At 37.3% G+C, this 16,919-nt stretch overlaps 2 protein-coding genes across 2 annotated transcripts; both read left to right on the plus strand.

Moving 5' to 3' along the window:
• Positions 1–329: 329 nt before the first annotated feature.
• On the plus strand, positions 330–2,000 carry LOC132549181 (S-antigen protein-like). Its single transcript, XM_060213101.1, has 2 exons — positions 330–738; positions 1,153–2,000. Exons 1-2 carry the CDS (start codon positions 330–332, stop codon positions 1,998–2,000), a joined length of 1,257 nt encoding a protein of 418 aa, XP_060069084.1.
• Positions 2,001–2,408: 408 nt separating this feature from the next.
• Positions 2,409–7,241, plus strand: LOC132549190 (uncharacterized). The gene is made up of 4 exons (XM_060213108.1): positions 2,409–2,604; positions 4,576–4,719; positions 5,576–6,627; positions 6,870–7,241. Exons 1-4 carry the CDS (start codon positions 2,409–2,411, stop codon positions 7,239–7,241), a joined length of 1,764 nt encoding a protein of 587 aa, XP_060069091.1.
• The last annotated feature ends 9,678 nt before the right edge of the window (positions 7,242–16,919 follow it).

Consider the following 16,919-nt stretch of genomic DNA (forward strand, 5'->3'; position numbering starts at 1 on the left):
GGGGACAGTGGTAACAATGGTACTGAAGAAGGGGGCGTCGTGATATTAGGGGACAGTGGTAACAATGGTACTGGAGAACGGGACGTGGTTGTATTAAGGGACAGTGGTTACAATGGTCCTGGAACACCGGGTTTCATGGTATTAGGGGACAGTGGTTAAATGGTACTGGAGAACGGGGCGTCGTGGTATTAGAGGATAGTGATTACACTGGTACTGGAGCAAGGAGCGGCAAGGTATGGGGGGACAGTGGTTACAATGGTACTGGAGAACGGGGTGTTGGTGTATTAGGGGAAAGTGGTTACAATGGTACTTGAGAACGAGGCGTCGTGATGATAGGGGTCAGTGGTTACAATGGTACTGGAGCAAGGGACGTCGTGGTATTAGAGGATAGTGGTTACAATGATACTGGAGCAAGTGGCGTCGTGGTTTTACGGGAAAGTTGTTTCAATGGTACAGGAGCACGGAGCGTCGTGGTATTAGGGAAATGTGGTTACAATTGTACTGGAGAACGTGGCGCTGTGTTATTAGGGGATAGAGGTTACAATGGTACTGGAACACTGGGTGTCGTGGTATTAAGGGACAGTGGTTACAATGGTACTGGAAAACGGGACATCGTGATATTATCGGACAGTAGTTACAATGGTACTGGAGAACGGGGCCTCGTGGTATTAGGGGACAGTGGTTACAATGGTACTGGAACAAGGGGCGTCGTGGTATTTGGGGACAGTGGTTACAATGGTACTTGAGAACGGGGAGTCGTGGTATTAGGGAAATGTGGTTACAATTGTACTGGAGAACGTGGCGCTGTGGTATTAGGGGATAGAGGTTACAATGGTACTGCAGCAAGGTGAATCGTGGAAATAGGGGATAGTGGTTACAATGGTACTGGAAGAAGGGGCGTCGTGGTATTAGGGGACTGTGGTTACAATGGTACTGGGACACCAGGTGTCGTGGTATTAGGGGACAGTGGTTACAATGGTACTAGAACACGGGGAGTCGTGGTATTATGGGACAGTGGTTACAGTGTTACTGGAGAACGGGAAGTTGTGGTATAAGGGCAAAGTGGTTACAATGGTACTGGAGGACGGGGCATCGTGGTATGAGGGGACAATGGTTACAATGGCACTGGAGAACGGGGTGCTGTGGTATTAGGGGATAGTGGTTACAATGGTACTGGAGCAAGGGTCGTAGTGGTATTAGGGAACAGTGGTTACAATGGTACTCGAACACATGGCGTCGTGGTATTAGGGGACAGTGGTTACAATGGTACTCGAGCACATGGCATCGTGCTATTAGCGGACAGCGGTTACAATAGTACTGAAGAACGGGGCGTCTTGGTACTAGGTGACAGTGGTCACAATGTTACTCGAGCACATGGCATCGTGCTATTAGCGGACAGTGGTTACAATAGTACTGAAGAACGGGGCGTCTTGGTACTAGGGGATAGTGGTAACAATGGTACTGAAGAACGGGGCGTCGTGGTATTAGGGGAAATTGGTTACAATGGTACTGAAGAACGGGGCGTCTTGGTATTAGGGGACAGTGGTTACAATGGTACTGGAGATCGATTTGTCGTGGTATTAGGGGACAGTGGTTACAATGATACTGGAACACTTGGTGTCGTGGTATTAGGGGACAGTCTTTACAATGGTACTGGCAAACGGAGCGTCGTGGTAAAAGTGGACAGTGGTTACAATGTTACTCGAACAAAGGGCGTCGTGGTATTAGGGGACAGTGGTTACAATGGTACTGGAGTACGGGACGGGGTGGTATTAGGGGTCAGTGGTTACAATGGTACGGGAGAACGGGGCGCTGTGGTATTAGGGGATAGTGGTTACAATGGTACTGGAGAACGTTGTGACGTGGTATTAGTTGACAGTGGTTACAATGGTACTGGAGAACGGGGCGTCGTGGTATTAGTGGACAGTGGTTACAATGGTACTGGAGAACGGGTCGTCGTGGTATTAGGAGAAAATGGTTACAATGATATTAGACTATAGGTCACGTTGATATTATCATTGTGTTTTCGTTGAATCAACAAAATGTTTTGCGAGTATTACATCGTGACATTGACGCGAGTCTAATACGTTTTTACGCAACGTAATAACTTGTTGACGTTGACAAATCAGTTAGCTGAATTATTTACAGGAACTACAACCTGCTTTGTGGGTTAATTTCTCATAGGGTATATATTATGAGCTATTAAAGCGATGGACCGTAACTTACTCTTCTTTCCTTCGTTGTTAATTTCAAAAAGTGATCGTTGTTCATGCATGCTTAAATAAGGTTAGATGTGTTGTCTCGCATTTGACCTATTCATATGTCCATGATAAGATGCAAGTCAAAGGTATATTTGTTACTGATTCGTGTTGTCTGATCCTGCGGTTGTTTGCGTGTAAAGTGTGGCCATGAAGCCCAGACAAGGATATGCATTGGCCGCCCTGTGTGTAACGTTAGCAGCACTCTGTATCAACGTTCTAGCTGTGGCACTACCTTTCTGGCAGATAACAGCTGTTTCCACAGGCGACGTTGCACTAGGACTGTGGTCAACATGTTTCCTTACCGACGGCTGGTCAGAATGTTGGAGTCACAGCTCAGTAGAAGGTAAGATAAAAGATGCTTAAATAATAACGACGGTGTGTTTAAGTAAAGCCTTAGTGGGGAGGACGAAATTAAGAAATGTATCAACATTTATGAACAGAAACATACGAATTTGGAACTGCCCGGTATTTCAGAGATACTGTATTTTGATCTACATATCATTTAACTGATAAAAATGTCAAACAAAATTTCTGGTTTTAATGGTTACAAACACAAGGTTTGTAACGAAAAAACAGGACACAAATTTAGAAATATGAACAAGTCTTCATTTCATATTAAATGACAACTGTATCGATTTAAATGTTTTTATTTTTCATGATCATGATGTATCATTGTTTTGATAATATCGCACTGCATTACCTGAACATAACAGATTATTTCACGTCTCGTGACTTTAAAATACTGGTACCTATTAGTAATATAGGTTGATTCGCATTTAATCACCTTCCACTGTTTATAACTGACAAAACGTATTTAAATACCTCATTATTTTTATCTAGAAACACCTTACATTATGGAAATATGACGTCACATATCATTTTGATAAAGACTCAGCTGCATTAATACAAATGTGTACTCGAAATATCGTTATATCCGGAAACATAACCTCCCATGTGGAAATCCTTCCACTAATACAGCACGACAAATTTTAAAACTGATCAAGAATGAAATAGGTTTTGCCTTTCAAATAGACGAGGTTCGATACCCGAAACGGACGTAAAAAAGTATGGGGTCAACTTCCCAGCCATGTGGGGATTTCCCCGGGTACTCCGGCTTCTTCTCACACTCACACTCCCCGCACTTCCACCCGGGAAAACAAGAGCGATTGATATAAGCTTAAAGCTTGTTTCGCAGTTGTTGTAAAATAATTAAGCAGCTCTACCACAGGAGGTAAATTAAATGTTTATGTTAAGTCATAGAAGTAGCGTTGGCATTGGGTTCCGGAGTTTCAGAATATATGTAAAACTATTACTTAAGATCAAAACTTTGAAAAAAGATGAGTTTGTCTGGACAGAAAACACCAAACCAACGTTTTATCATATATATGCTCTACATTCTTGTATTTTGGTGTAACACGGACTGGCTATAAGCAGAAGGATGATTGAATACTGATTTCCATGTTTATCTATAACACAGTGTTTTGATGCACCCGAATTTTCTACCCGCTATGTGCTATTTTCATAAATGTCATTTTCTTAGCCCTGTCTTTTCCTCATACTAAATTAAGATAAGAAAACTCCTCATCAGTATCAATTATTCCTCTTATTGAATCACCAATATATATATATATAGTTGAAAAAAAATCAAATCAACACGACAAATGTATTCATTTATTATGATGTCTTAGTAACGACATTATGACGTTAGGCCTGAAAACGTTAGCGGAATACATTTGTCGTGTTGATTTGATTTTTTTCAACTATTTAATCGATACACAAAGCATCTTTAAGTTACATCTATATACATATATGTCTATATGTATATAATTATCTCAAATAAAGTTTATAGCCGAACACAGAAATATAATGTATATGCTTGAACATCAACAAGAAACGTTTGTATCGTTTATTTATTTATTTCTTCATCAGTTGTTATGTGTGGTTTCGTGTCATGTGTCATGAGGAAACAGCATCCAGTACCTTTACTTTTCCTTGTTTTCGTCGGAGAATAATCTCAGTAACTGTACATTTTTTCTAGTTAGATCGCCTAATAAATGTGACTTTTCTGTAGTCAGCACTGTTTCTAGCTGTTCCATGATATCGCGATTTTGTTATAAAAGGGACAGAAAATCGCCATTACACAAAAACCCAAGGTTGTTATCTTTTACTGGAATAGTACAACAAAACACAAACAAGCAAAACCCACTAAATCTGACAGAGAAATCATTTATATGGTATACATTTACTAATACAGCTATGGTGGACAGCGGTGAAACACACAAAATATACATGTAGATAAATGATTCTGTTTCAGTATGGTTGCTGATAGTGAGGACGGTAATGATGATGGCCTTAGTGCTCTTGGTACTGGTTGTTGTGGCCCTATGTATCTATCTTCTAGACATATCCTGGAAGGAAATCCTTCACGCTGTGACCGTTATATCACTTCTGATGGTCGGTAAGTATATGATGATATGACGCTAAGATTTTACAAAGACATATCTAGACATATCCTGGAAGGTAATCCTTCATGCTGTGACCGTTATATCACTTCTGATGGTCGGTAAGTATATGATGACATGACGCTACGATTTTACACGGAGACGCCTAACAATTACAAGAATAATAAAACCAAGCGGAAGAGCAAGTGCCTTCTGCTCCATCGACGCCATTGAAAATTATCTAGCGTGGTAACTAAGGGTTTCCAAATTACAGGTTGATGAAAATTATCGGGAAGTGTTACGGTTGCCATAGTGATCTTATTGAGGAGCCTTATATTTCTTTGTGTGATGTGAAGCTGGACGTGTTTAATGCTCGTTAGCTTTTCTGTTGGTTCCGTTGATGTCTACTTTGTTCTCATTTGAAAACTTGACATTACTTGGATTGACGAAGATGTACATTAATAAATAAAAATATGCCCCAAAATGAAAGATTCAACCCCTCCCACGGTTTGACCCTATGGTAATGATTTTTTTGGTAAAACACCTTAAAGACTGTTCTATCGATGAGGAGCATCTTATTCTACCACATGTTGGTGTTGAAAGATGATTTTTGAAATTTAAGTCAACCGTGACCCCTTTTGACCCTTTGTGAGTGGGACCACATAATTCACAAGTTTGTGAAGTGTTGATCGTTTGCATGGTGCTCGATTTTCACGTAGCGGGTGACTTGTATTTAAACTAATTCAACTTTACACTGTATCCGTAAGCAATTAAGATGCTTCATCATAATGATGTATTAAATGATAAACAGATGAATAAAGTGAAGTGCTTGTTACGTTATGTTTCAATGAAAGTTTTCCACAATTTTTGTAGTGTTGCTAATCATCGTCGGCCTCTTGATTTATGGACTGAACTCTCCGATGGAATATCCTCACGTGTCGTTTTACCTGGCACTGATTGCTGCTATACTCGCACTCATTGCTGCCATTCTACTTCTCATCGGATGTCAGTGTTGCAAGTGTTACCAGAGAGAGAGAAAACAAGAAAATCTTCATCACATTCAAACAACAGACAGAGAGTCAAGGATGGACACTTCGCTCGTGATAGAACGTGAACCTACCCAGGCATGGCCCGCAGAAGACACCAAAATGACCAGAAGAGCTTCACAGTTTTCATGGAATAGCTCTGCAAAGGTACAACCGGAGAGTGCAGAACATACAGAATATATAAGAACTGCTTCTCAAATATCGCGGCCACGATCAACTCCAGTCACAATGTTCCACGAAGAGAAAGATGACAAGGGCTGTAAGTGTTGCAGGTTTTGTTGCTGGTTTACATATTGTAAGTGCTGTCATTGTGAAAAGAGAGAGCGACATGTAGAGACGAAAAGTACGCTCGAAAATACAACGTGTACGTATTGTTCACATACGCGCCCAATAGGTATTGACAAATCTACTTCGAGCACCTCACTACAACAGGACGTAATAGCGACACCTAATACTTTGTTACAGTATGAATCTCGGCAACAGACAAACATAAAACAAATTAATGGTAATAACCATGGAAACGCACATCATGTGATGATGGGAGTCAACTATCAAAGTCGAACGCCAGTAAAGAATATGTCCACGTGTATGACACCGGAACATGAAAAGGGCGAGCGAAACCGGAAATGGAATCACCACAAGACTTCCTTAATACACTGCGGCCGAGTTGTAAAAGCCATTGCCTTCGATGCACACCTGGGTCCTCACGCACCCTGTCCATTTTCTGTGTATTGTTGTCGCTGTAAACATACGATACAAGCTAAGACATTGCTAAATAATATACGAAACGACCATGTGATTGCTGGGGACACAAACTTGTGTGCTCGCAAAACGAAAAATAATATACAAAAACTAGTCACCAAAGACAAATCAAAAGACGTATGTGATTGTCAACTTGGATGACAGAAACAACAAACTTGTGTGACAAAAAAATGTATCGCAAAACAAAACGAAAAATAAAAGATTACCCCAACAAACCTAGTAACGAAATCTATCCGCCCTCGGATAACGAAAGATCAAATCACAAAGACAAGTAAGAGGATACGATTGATGATGAGAAGGAACATGACAATTATCAAGACGAATACAACAACAGCAATGACAACACTTTTCAAAAACAGAAACCGGCAAATGCCAGTAGGAGCAGTATTGAAAACGATACAAAACCGAAAGGGAAGCCGAAAACAAGAGAAACACAGAATGATAAAGTTGAAAAGCAAGCCTTTGAGAAGCCAGTGACTTCTAAGGATATGGAACAGAAAAAACCTGGAGAGACATACATCCTCAAGGCAAAAAACAACAAAAGAAACCAAGGATTCTCAGTTACAATGAAAACCAAGTTGAAAATAAAACGGCTGTCTCAAAGAGACCAAAATCGGAAGCAGACGCCTCTTCGAATGCCTCTGCATTGCCTGGAGATACTTCAAAACCTAAAACTAAAAAGAAACACAAATGGGTGCCACCAAAGTGGAAAAGTCACTTCTAGGAATTGAATTGAATTGAATTGAATTTCTTTATTTCCTCCAACGCATGAAGATCAATTCAAAACATAAACGATAATATAAATATACATGGACATAATTTAATATGTTGTGATCTGGTCCAGAAGGAAAGTATATCTTCCTCTGACATTTAACTGTTCATTGTTTTAGTCTATGAGGTTAGAAATTATTACTGAATTACACTACAGGCGGTGTAGCCAATGCACTAGCGCTGGTTTCATTTTATAGAAAGTCCGCGCGGATTCCACCATTAGCATCTTCCAGTGTTCGGGACTAACTTCCAACATATCATCATCTCCCCCAAGAAGGAAGTTTATAAGCCTATCATCATCATTCAATATCCAGACACTCTGTACAACCGGAAGTAAATTTACAATACTTGTTTGTAGTCTATCTCTTTCATCAAAATATATACGACAGTCGATTACTAGATGTTTCACAATATCATCCACATTTTGCTTGCACGAGTCACAGATACATTTTGTGATAGGTAGTGCTCCAAGTTTCACAAGAAATCCAAATTCTCTGCACATATCATCTAATTCAAAACACAGCAACCAGAGTTTGTGCGGGGCGATTCTTGGATGTATGGTTTGGAAGCGAGTAAGATCTGTTCGCCTTAACATACGCTGTTTCCATTCAAGTTCAGACGTCTCAGATACTGTTTTGTTCACAATATATTTCCAAGCAATTTTAGTAGGAAAGCAGCCGTATTTGATAAAACTATTCAGATATTCTTCAAGTCCGTATCTATAAACCGTAGTAATCAGTGTTCGAAAGATATCCGTGCATTCGAATAATCCAAAAATAAGCAATATTCCAATGTTAAAATTAAACAACTGTTTGTGTATTTTGGTGAAATCTGTCAAACACAGTCTTCCAAAAAACAATAATCGGTACTTATCTATGTAATGTTTTAGCCTACAAATACCAAGGGTTTCAATGGTACTTTCTGACGGGGAACTTTTGTCAAATCCTTGAAGGATTCGACAGCACTTCCGCTGGGTTACCTCAAGTTTGTCCAAACTTCTCTCTCGTACTTCTCCCCAAGTCTCACACGCATACATGCCAGCGGGTAAGATGACACGTTTCCAGACAAGAGAAGACGCTATCGGATTAATTTCTCCAAACCGAAGACCCATATCTCGAAGAGAATGAAATGATCTTTGTAGTTTGTGACAAACCCTGTCCAGGCATTTATTTACAGGATTAGTATTAGATATGACAGTTCCTGCGTATATCACACTCTCCTTTGTTTCTATTGTATTTCCTCCCATAGAAAAGTCATATTTTGCAGACTGGTTTCGGTTATTGAATACGATGATAGCACTCTTGGACGCGTTATATTTCAATTGCCATTTAAAGGCATACATTCTTGAAATTTCGATTAAGTTTTGTAAGCCGTTCTTACTAGAGGATATCAGACAGGTGTCATCAGCAAGTAAGATACCAGGTATATGTCTATCCACAATGTTTATGCCACAGTTTGTTCCACATATAGCCTTCATCAATCCGTCAATATACAGTTTAAACATAAAAGCGCTGAGAACTTTTCCCTGACCGACACCGCGCGTCACGTGTACGAAGTCGCTTAGTTCTCCCTTTAGTCTAACACATACTTTTGTTTGCATGTAAGAGCTGAAGATAATTTTCCACATCCGGCCGCGTATACCAAGTTCATATATTTTCAAAAAGAGACCATTCAGCCATACCCTGTCAAACGCCTTCTCGTTATCTAAAAAAGCGATGTAGAGCGATGATTTCCTTTCGGTATAAAAGGATACTATTTCTTTTAACGTGAAGATTGCTGGGATCGCCCCCATGTTTTTTCTAAATCCAAACTGTAGAGAATGTGGAAAATCAACTTTGTTGTGTATAATCCATTTCTCTATCCTTTCCAGAAGTACTTTTTCAAATAACTTACCGATGGAAGATGTCAGAGTTATTCCGCGGTAACTTGTTGGGTCTGACGGATTTTTATTCCCACCTTTGAAAATTGGTATTACTATTCCCTCCTTAAACCTTTGTGGAACACATTCCATTGACAATACAATATTGAATATAACGCACAGTGATTTGACAAGGGTTCTTCCGCCATATTTAATATGTTCATTGCAGATTCTATCGAGCCCTGGAGACTTACCAGTTTTCAGTTTTCTTATTTGAAATTGTAGTTCATCTTCTGATATTTCCCCTTCAAGCACATTATCTACACTGTACGAAGAATTGGAACGTAAAAGCTCTTGAATGGTGTCATCAACCTCAGCTTTAAATTGTACGTCAAACAACTCCTCTGTATCCACTGACAATAAATCACCGTAATACTGAGCCCAAAGGTTACACTTTGTCCGATCGTCCGTCGCCACCGTGTCTTTGTAGACGAGAGGTTTATCAATAGGCGTCTTGCCACGTTGTTTCCTAACAGTTTTATAAAACTCCTGAATATCTATTTCAGCCGAATTTATTAGTTCGTCCTGTTTTTTCTTGTTCCATTTCTTTGTCGCATAGCGTTTTTGTTTTCTAAATTCTCGTTTTCTGTCCTTATATATTTGGTACATCACATTTGATTCCGTCCTTGGTTTTCCTTCCGCTATCCATGAACGTCTCGCTACCCTCATATTATAATGGTGATTGTTAAGTTGATACTTTTTCCAGTACGGTTTTAAACACGTCCTAAATGTCCCAGTTGGAATGTTCTCTTCAGATGCTGACTTCATAATGTTTATTATATTTTCAAGACGGTTTTCTAATGACATATGTTTGATTGACGATGAATCCAGTTGAAGATTGGTAAGCAACTCTTCCACTTGGGTTAAATACATATCAAGTTGTAAGCAGGATGCTCTAATCCACTTCGGGAATCCATTTGCCTTTTGTTTTTCTGTTCTACGGAAAGCAGCTTCGTCTATCGAGACGAGTATTGGAAGATGGTCGGAAATTTTATACGAGCATGTACTATCAACTTTACTTGACCTAATGAAGGTTTCCAAGTATGCTGGAATAGCTATATAATCTATCAGTGTTTTTGATGTGTGATGTTTATTTGTCCATGTGTATGCCGGACCCGTCCGGATAGTTAGATTCACAGCATTAATCATGTTTCTGTCAGTCAAGTGTTGAAGTAATATTCTAGATCTGTAGCTGTTGGATGAAATGTCCGCGTTAAGATCGCCACACAAAATTGTTGTACCTTGCTCATAGCATTGATCATATAACGCAAATAACTCGTTTACACTTTCACAATACTGTTTGTCCGTTTTGTTGCTGGAAGGCAAGAGCACGCCGATCACAAATAGCCTTTCCGAATTTTGCCTATTCAAACAAACTGCTGTTACGTTGTCCGAGTTTTCGGCTACAATTCTACGAATTGTACTAAATTTTGACAATCTTGAGAGAATTGCTACACCTCCAGACCCACGTGATGACACATTGTCCTGTTTAATAGTTCCAGTGACTTTGAAGTCTTCATCAAAATGTTCTAAAAACCCAAAATTTGCATTGTTAAGCCAGTGTTCACAAACTACTAATACGTCTGTGTTCTTTAAGTGTTCCGATAAAAATGATGTCCCATACATTACACCTCTTGCATTCCATGTACACAAATTTATCATGACTGGAAATAGTGCTAATATTACAACAGGTAAGGACGTATTTAATAGTTAGAGTCATTATGAGAAGCCTCTGTTTTCATTCGCTCCACGGGAAATCCATTCACGGCAAGTAACCCCTTCCGGCCAGAAGTTTGGATCTAATACCGTTGACGTATCTCTCGCAGCAGTATTCACCTTAACAGTATACGATGGAATACGGAATCTGGTTTCCTCCTTCATTTTTAGCAGTTTTACAAATGTTACCACTACACCATTCTCACGACAGTGTTCCCTTATTCCTTGCTCAACTAACTCGAACGGTCTATCTGCTGTTATATTGGCAAGAACTAAACGCGTCACACGGCGCCGCATTATACCCGTAAACGAACTGGTCTTCGGAACAAGTCTGTGTTGATTGTAGTCATGACCACTATGACCTTGAAAGTCCGTGTGTCGTTCGTAACTGGGATTAGGATGGTTTTGATTATTACAATGTTCAGTTCCTTTAGCAGGAAACATGTCTCCTTTATCGAAGCGTTTATGTTTGCGCTTGACGACTGTTGACCATTCATCCATCCGAGTATTTTCTGTTATGTCATGCTGTACATTGTTCCACTTCTGACTTTCAGAGGCAGGATTCTCCGTGTCGTTACTATATAGATCGTCACTTACAGGACGTTCCCTAAGCATACTGAATTCTTCATTCGGAACCTCGAATTGTTCTGTTTCGGTATTGCAGCTAATTCCCGATACAACTGTGATCGGTTGTGGGGTGTCATGACCTCCGTTCAGTCGATTATCCTTGTTGATGACCTTAGGTGAAGTTTCAGTATCACATTCTACCGAGCTACCATTTTGGTTTTTATCTAGAGCAAAATGTTTATCGGAAGAATGATTTATTACGTCATCACAAATGTTTCTAGCCGTTGTAGGTTTATCATCATTATTTCTCATTTCCTTCAGTTGTTCCAATTGACTCTTTAGACGACCAATTTCAATATTTTTCTCCTCAAGAATCCGTTTCATATTTTTCAGGTCCGAATTCACGCTTTTCTCTATGTTATTTAATCTGTTTATAATACTGTCATTGTTTTCTTGCAAAATCTGTTTTAATTCCAGCACATTTGTTATCAAGATACGATTTGGATCGTCAGCGCTGTGTCGGCTTCCGTCCCTAAGCCTGCTAGATGTATTTTCATTTGAGTGGATTGGCGTTTGACTAGAATCCGTACCGTTAATCTCATCGGTCTGATTTTGTATATTACTGGGCTTTGGACTGGAAACGTTCACAATAGAGGTGTCCAATCCTCCCCTAACATTGGTGGAAGCACTCCGTAGGCCATGTCTACTCATAACACTTTTCTGTAGAGCAGTTTCACTGATATTACCTTGGATATACTCATATAGATTATGGATATCACTTGCGTATTTTTGGCAAACGGACTGATTTTCAGATCTACAAACACGTTTGGAGAGAACGCCTTCCGGAAACGCTTCATTTTCATGCTTAGCATAGTCATATAAGCTCTGTCTAATGCTTACGAGCGTATTTTCATCGTTTTTAAAATATGCGACAATTTTACTTTCAAACGTTGACTTGTCATGACCACCGAACTGTTCCTTTATTTCGTCCAGTATATTACTATCAGCCCTACTTGGGACTTGGGTACTGTATATACCGTCCGTATTGTCATCAGAGTCTTCCATACTGGCCGTGAACACTATTGTTCGTTACGCACGAGCGCGCACATGTAGTCACTCTAAGCGCAGTTTGTTTACTCTTATAATTTATATCAAAGGTTGTCGAAAGAATGCAATAATAATGTAATAAAGTCAATGATTAGTGAAATCCTTAAAGAGACACACAATAGTGTATCTAAATGTCAATATTTCGGTATATACGTTCACGAGGACACCATACACAAGTCAACAGGTGAACATATAGACTACAGTAAGAGGGATAGTTTACACCGACAGACGTGAAACATTCTTATCTACAAACACACCATTTTCAGCAATTTCAGGGTCCAATAAACTTCATAAGTCTTCATTGCACCATGAATGTGACACCTACGAACTTACATTGTCTTAGACACTCTGTAAACCTGAATTAGACGTCAATATTCCGGAGCACTGTGGAACACCGTCCGTCACCCTCGCCTGGTGTTATTGTGAAAATAAATACCTGTAAATAATATCATTTGGGTCTCAACTGGTCAGATATATACCTGTAAATAATATCATTTGGGTCTCAACTGGTATATATATATACCTGTAAATAATATCATTTGGGTCTCAACTGGTCAGATATATACCTGTAAATAATATCATTTGGGTCTCAACTGGTCAGATATATACCTGTAAATAATATCATTTGGGTCTCTACTGGTCAGATATATATACCTGTAAATAATATCATTTGGGTCTCAACTGGTCAGATATATATACCTGTAAATAATATCATTTGGGTCTCAACTGGTCAGATATATATATAAATAATATCCTGGGTACTGGTCAGATATATATACCTGTAAATAATATCATTTGGGTCTCAACTGGTCAGATATATATATATATACCTGGTATATATATATACCTGTAAATAATATCATTTGGGTCTCAACTGGTCAGATATATATACCTGTATAATATCATTTGGGTCTACTGGTCAGATATATATACCTGTAAATAATATCATTTGGGTCTCAACTGGTAGATATATATAAATAATATCATTTGGGTCTCAACTGGTCATATATATATACCTGTAAATAATATCATTTGGGTCTCAACTGGTCAGATATATATATATAATATCACTGGTATATATATATACCTGTAAATAATATCATCAACTGGGATATATACCTGGTATATATATATACCTGTAAATAATATCATTTGGGTCTCTACTGGTCAGATATATATACCTGGTATATATATATACCTGTAAATAATATCATTTGGGTCTCAACTGGTCAGATATATACCTGTAAATAATATCATTTGGGTCTCAACTGGTCAGATATATACCTGTAAATAATATCATTTGGGTCTCAACTGGTATATATATATACCTGTAAATAATATCATTTGGGTCTCAACTGGTATATATATATCTGTAGATATATACCTGGTATATATATATACCTGTAAATAATATCATTTGGGTCTCAACTGGTCAGATATATACCTGTAAATAATATCATTTGGGTCTCTACTGGTCAGATATATATACCTGTAAATAATATCATTTGGGTCTCAACTGGTCAGATATATACCTGTAAATAATATCATTTGGGTCTCAACTGGTCAGATATATATACCTGTAAATAATATCATTTGGGTCTCAACTGGTATATATATATATATATATACCTGTAAATAATATCATTTGGGTCTCAACTGGTCATATATATATACCTGTATATATATATATATATATACCTGTAAATAATATCATTTGGGTCTCAACTGGTCAGATATATACCTGTAAATAATATCATTTGGGTCTCTACTGGTCAGATATATATAGATATATATACCTGTAAATAATATCATTTGGGTCTCAACTGGTCAGATATATACCTGTAAATAATATCATTTGGGTCTCTACTGGTCAGATATATATACCTGGTATATATATATACCTGTAAATAATATCATTTGGGTCTCAACTGGTCAGATATATATACCTGGTATATATATATACCTGTAAATAATATCATTTGGGTCTCAACTGGTCAGATATATACCTGGTATATATATATACCTGTAAATAATATCATTTGGGTCTCAACTGGTCAGATATATACCTGGTATATATATATACCTGTAAATAATATCATTTGGGTCTCAACTGGTCAGATATATATACCTGTAAATAATATCATTTGGGTCTCAACTGGTCAGATATATATACCTGTAAATAATATCATTTGGGTCTCAACTGGTCAGATATATATACCTGTAAATAATATCATTTGGGTCTCAACTGGTCAGATATATACCTGGTATATATATATACCTGTAAATAATATCATTTGGGTCTCAACTGGTCAATAGATATATACTGGTATATATATATATATCTGGTATATATATATACCTGTAAATAATATCATTTGGGTCTCAACTGGTCATATATATACCTGGTATATATATATACCTGTAAATAATATCATTTGGGTCTCAACTGGTCAGATATATATACCTGTAAATAATATCATTTGGGTCTCAACTGGATATATCTGGTATATATATATACCTGTAAATAATATCATTTGGGTCTCAACTGGTCAGATATATATATATACCTGGTATATATATATACCTGTAAATAATATCATTTGGGTCTCAACTGATATATATACCTGTCAGTATATATATATACCTGTAAATAATATCATTTGGGTCTCAACTGGTCAGATATATATACCTGTAAATAATATCATTTGGTCTATCAGATATATATACCTGTAAATAATATCATTTGGGTCTCAACTGGTCAGATATATATAACTGTAAATAATATCATTTGGGTCTCAACTGGTCAGATATATATACCTTTAAATAATATCATTTGGTTCTCAACTGGTCAGATATATATACCTGTAAATAATATCATTTGGGTCTCAACTGGTCAGATATATATACCTGTAAATAATATCATTTGGGTCTCAACTGGTCAGATATATATACCTGTAAATAATATCATTTGGGTCTCAACTGGTCAGTCAGTATATATATATACCTGTAAATAATATCATTTGGGTCTCAACTGGTCAGATATATATACCTGTAAATAATATCATTTGGGTCAGATATATATACTGGTCAGATATATATACCTGTAAATAATATCATACTGGTCAGATATATATACCTGTAAATATATACTACTGGTATATATATATACCTGTAAATAATATCATTTGGGTCTAACTGGTATATATATATACCTGTAAATAATATCATTTGGGTCTCAACTGGTCAGATATATATACCTGTAAATAATATCATTTGGGTCTCAACTGGTCAGATATATATACCTGTAAATAATATCATTTGGGTCTCAACTGGTCAGATATATATACCTGTAAATAATATCATTTGGGTCTCAACTGGTATATATATATACCTGTAAATAATATCATTTGGGTCTCAACTGGTATATATATATACCTGTAAATAATATCATTTGGGTCTCAACTGGTCAGATATATACCTGGTATATATATATACCTGTAAATAATATCATCTGGGTCTCAACTGGTCAGATATATATATACCTGGGTATATATATATACCTGTAAATAATATCATAAATAATATCATATATATACCTGGTATATATATATACCTGTAAATAATATCATTTGGGTCTCAACTGGTCAGATATATACCTGTAAATAATATCATCTGGGTCTCAACTGGTCAGATATATACCTGGTATATATATATACCTGTAAATAATATCATTTGGGTCTCAACTGGTCAGATATATACCTGGTATATATATATACCTGTAAATAATATCATTTGGGTCTCAACTGGTGTAAATAATATATATATACCTGGTATATATATATACCTGTAAATAATATCATTTGGGTCTCAACTGGTCATATATATACCTGGTATATATATATACCTGTAAATAATATCATTTGGGTCTCAACTGGTCAGATATATACCTGGTATATATATATACCTGTAAATAATATCATTTGGGTCTCAACTGGTCAGATATATAGCTGGTATATATATATACCTGTAAATAATATCATTTGGGTCTCAACTGGTCAGATATATACCTGGTATATATATATACCTGTAAATAATATCATTTGGGTCTCAACTGGTCACCTGATATATACCTGGTATATATATATACCTGTAAATAATATCATTTGGGTCTCAACTGGTCAGATATATACCTGGTATATATATATACCTGTAAATAATATCATTTGGGTCTCAACTGGTCAGATATATACCTGGTATATATATATACCTGTAAATAATATCATTTGGGTCTCAACTGGTCAGATATATACCTGGTATATATATATACCTG

Source organism: Ylistrum balloti, unplaced genomic scaffold, assembly GCF_031769215.1.
Source record: "Ylistrum balloti isolate Yb309-2 unplaced genomic scaffold, AGI_CSIRO_Ybal_v1 Utg369618, whole genome shotgun sequence".
NCBI classification, from domain to species: domain Eukaryota; kingdom Metazoa; phylum Mollusca; class Bivalvia; order Pectinida; family Pectinidae; genus Ylistrum; species Ylistrum balloti.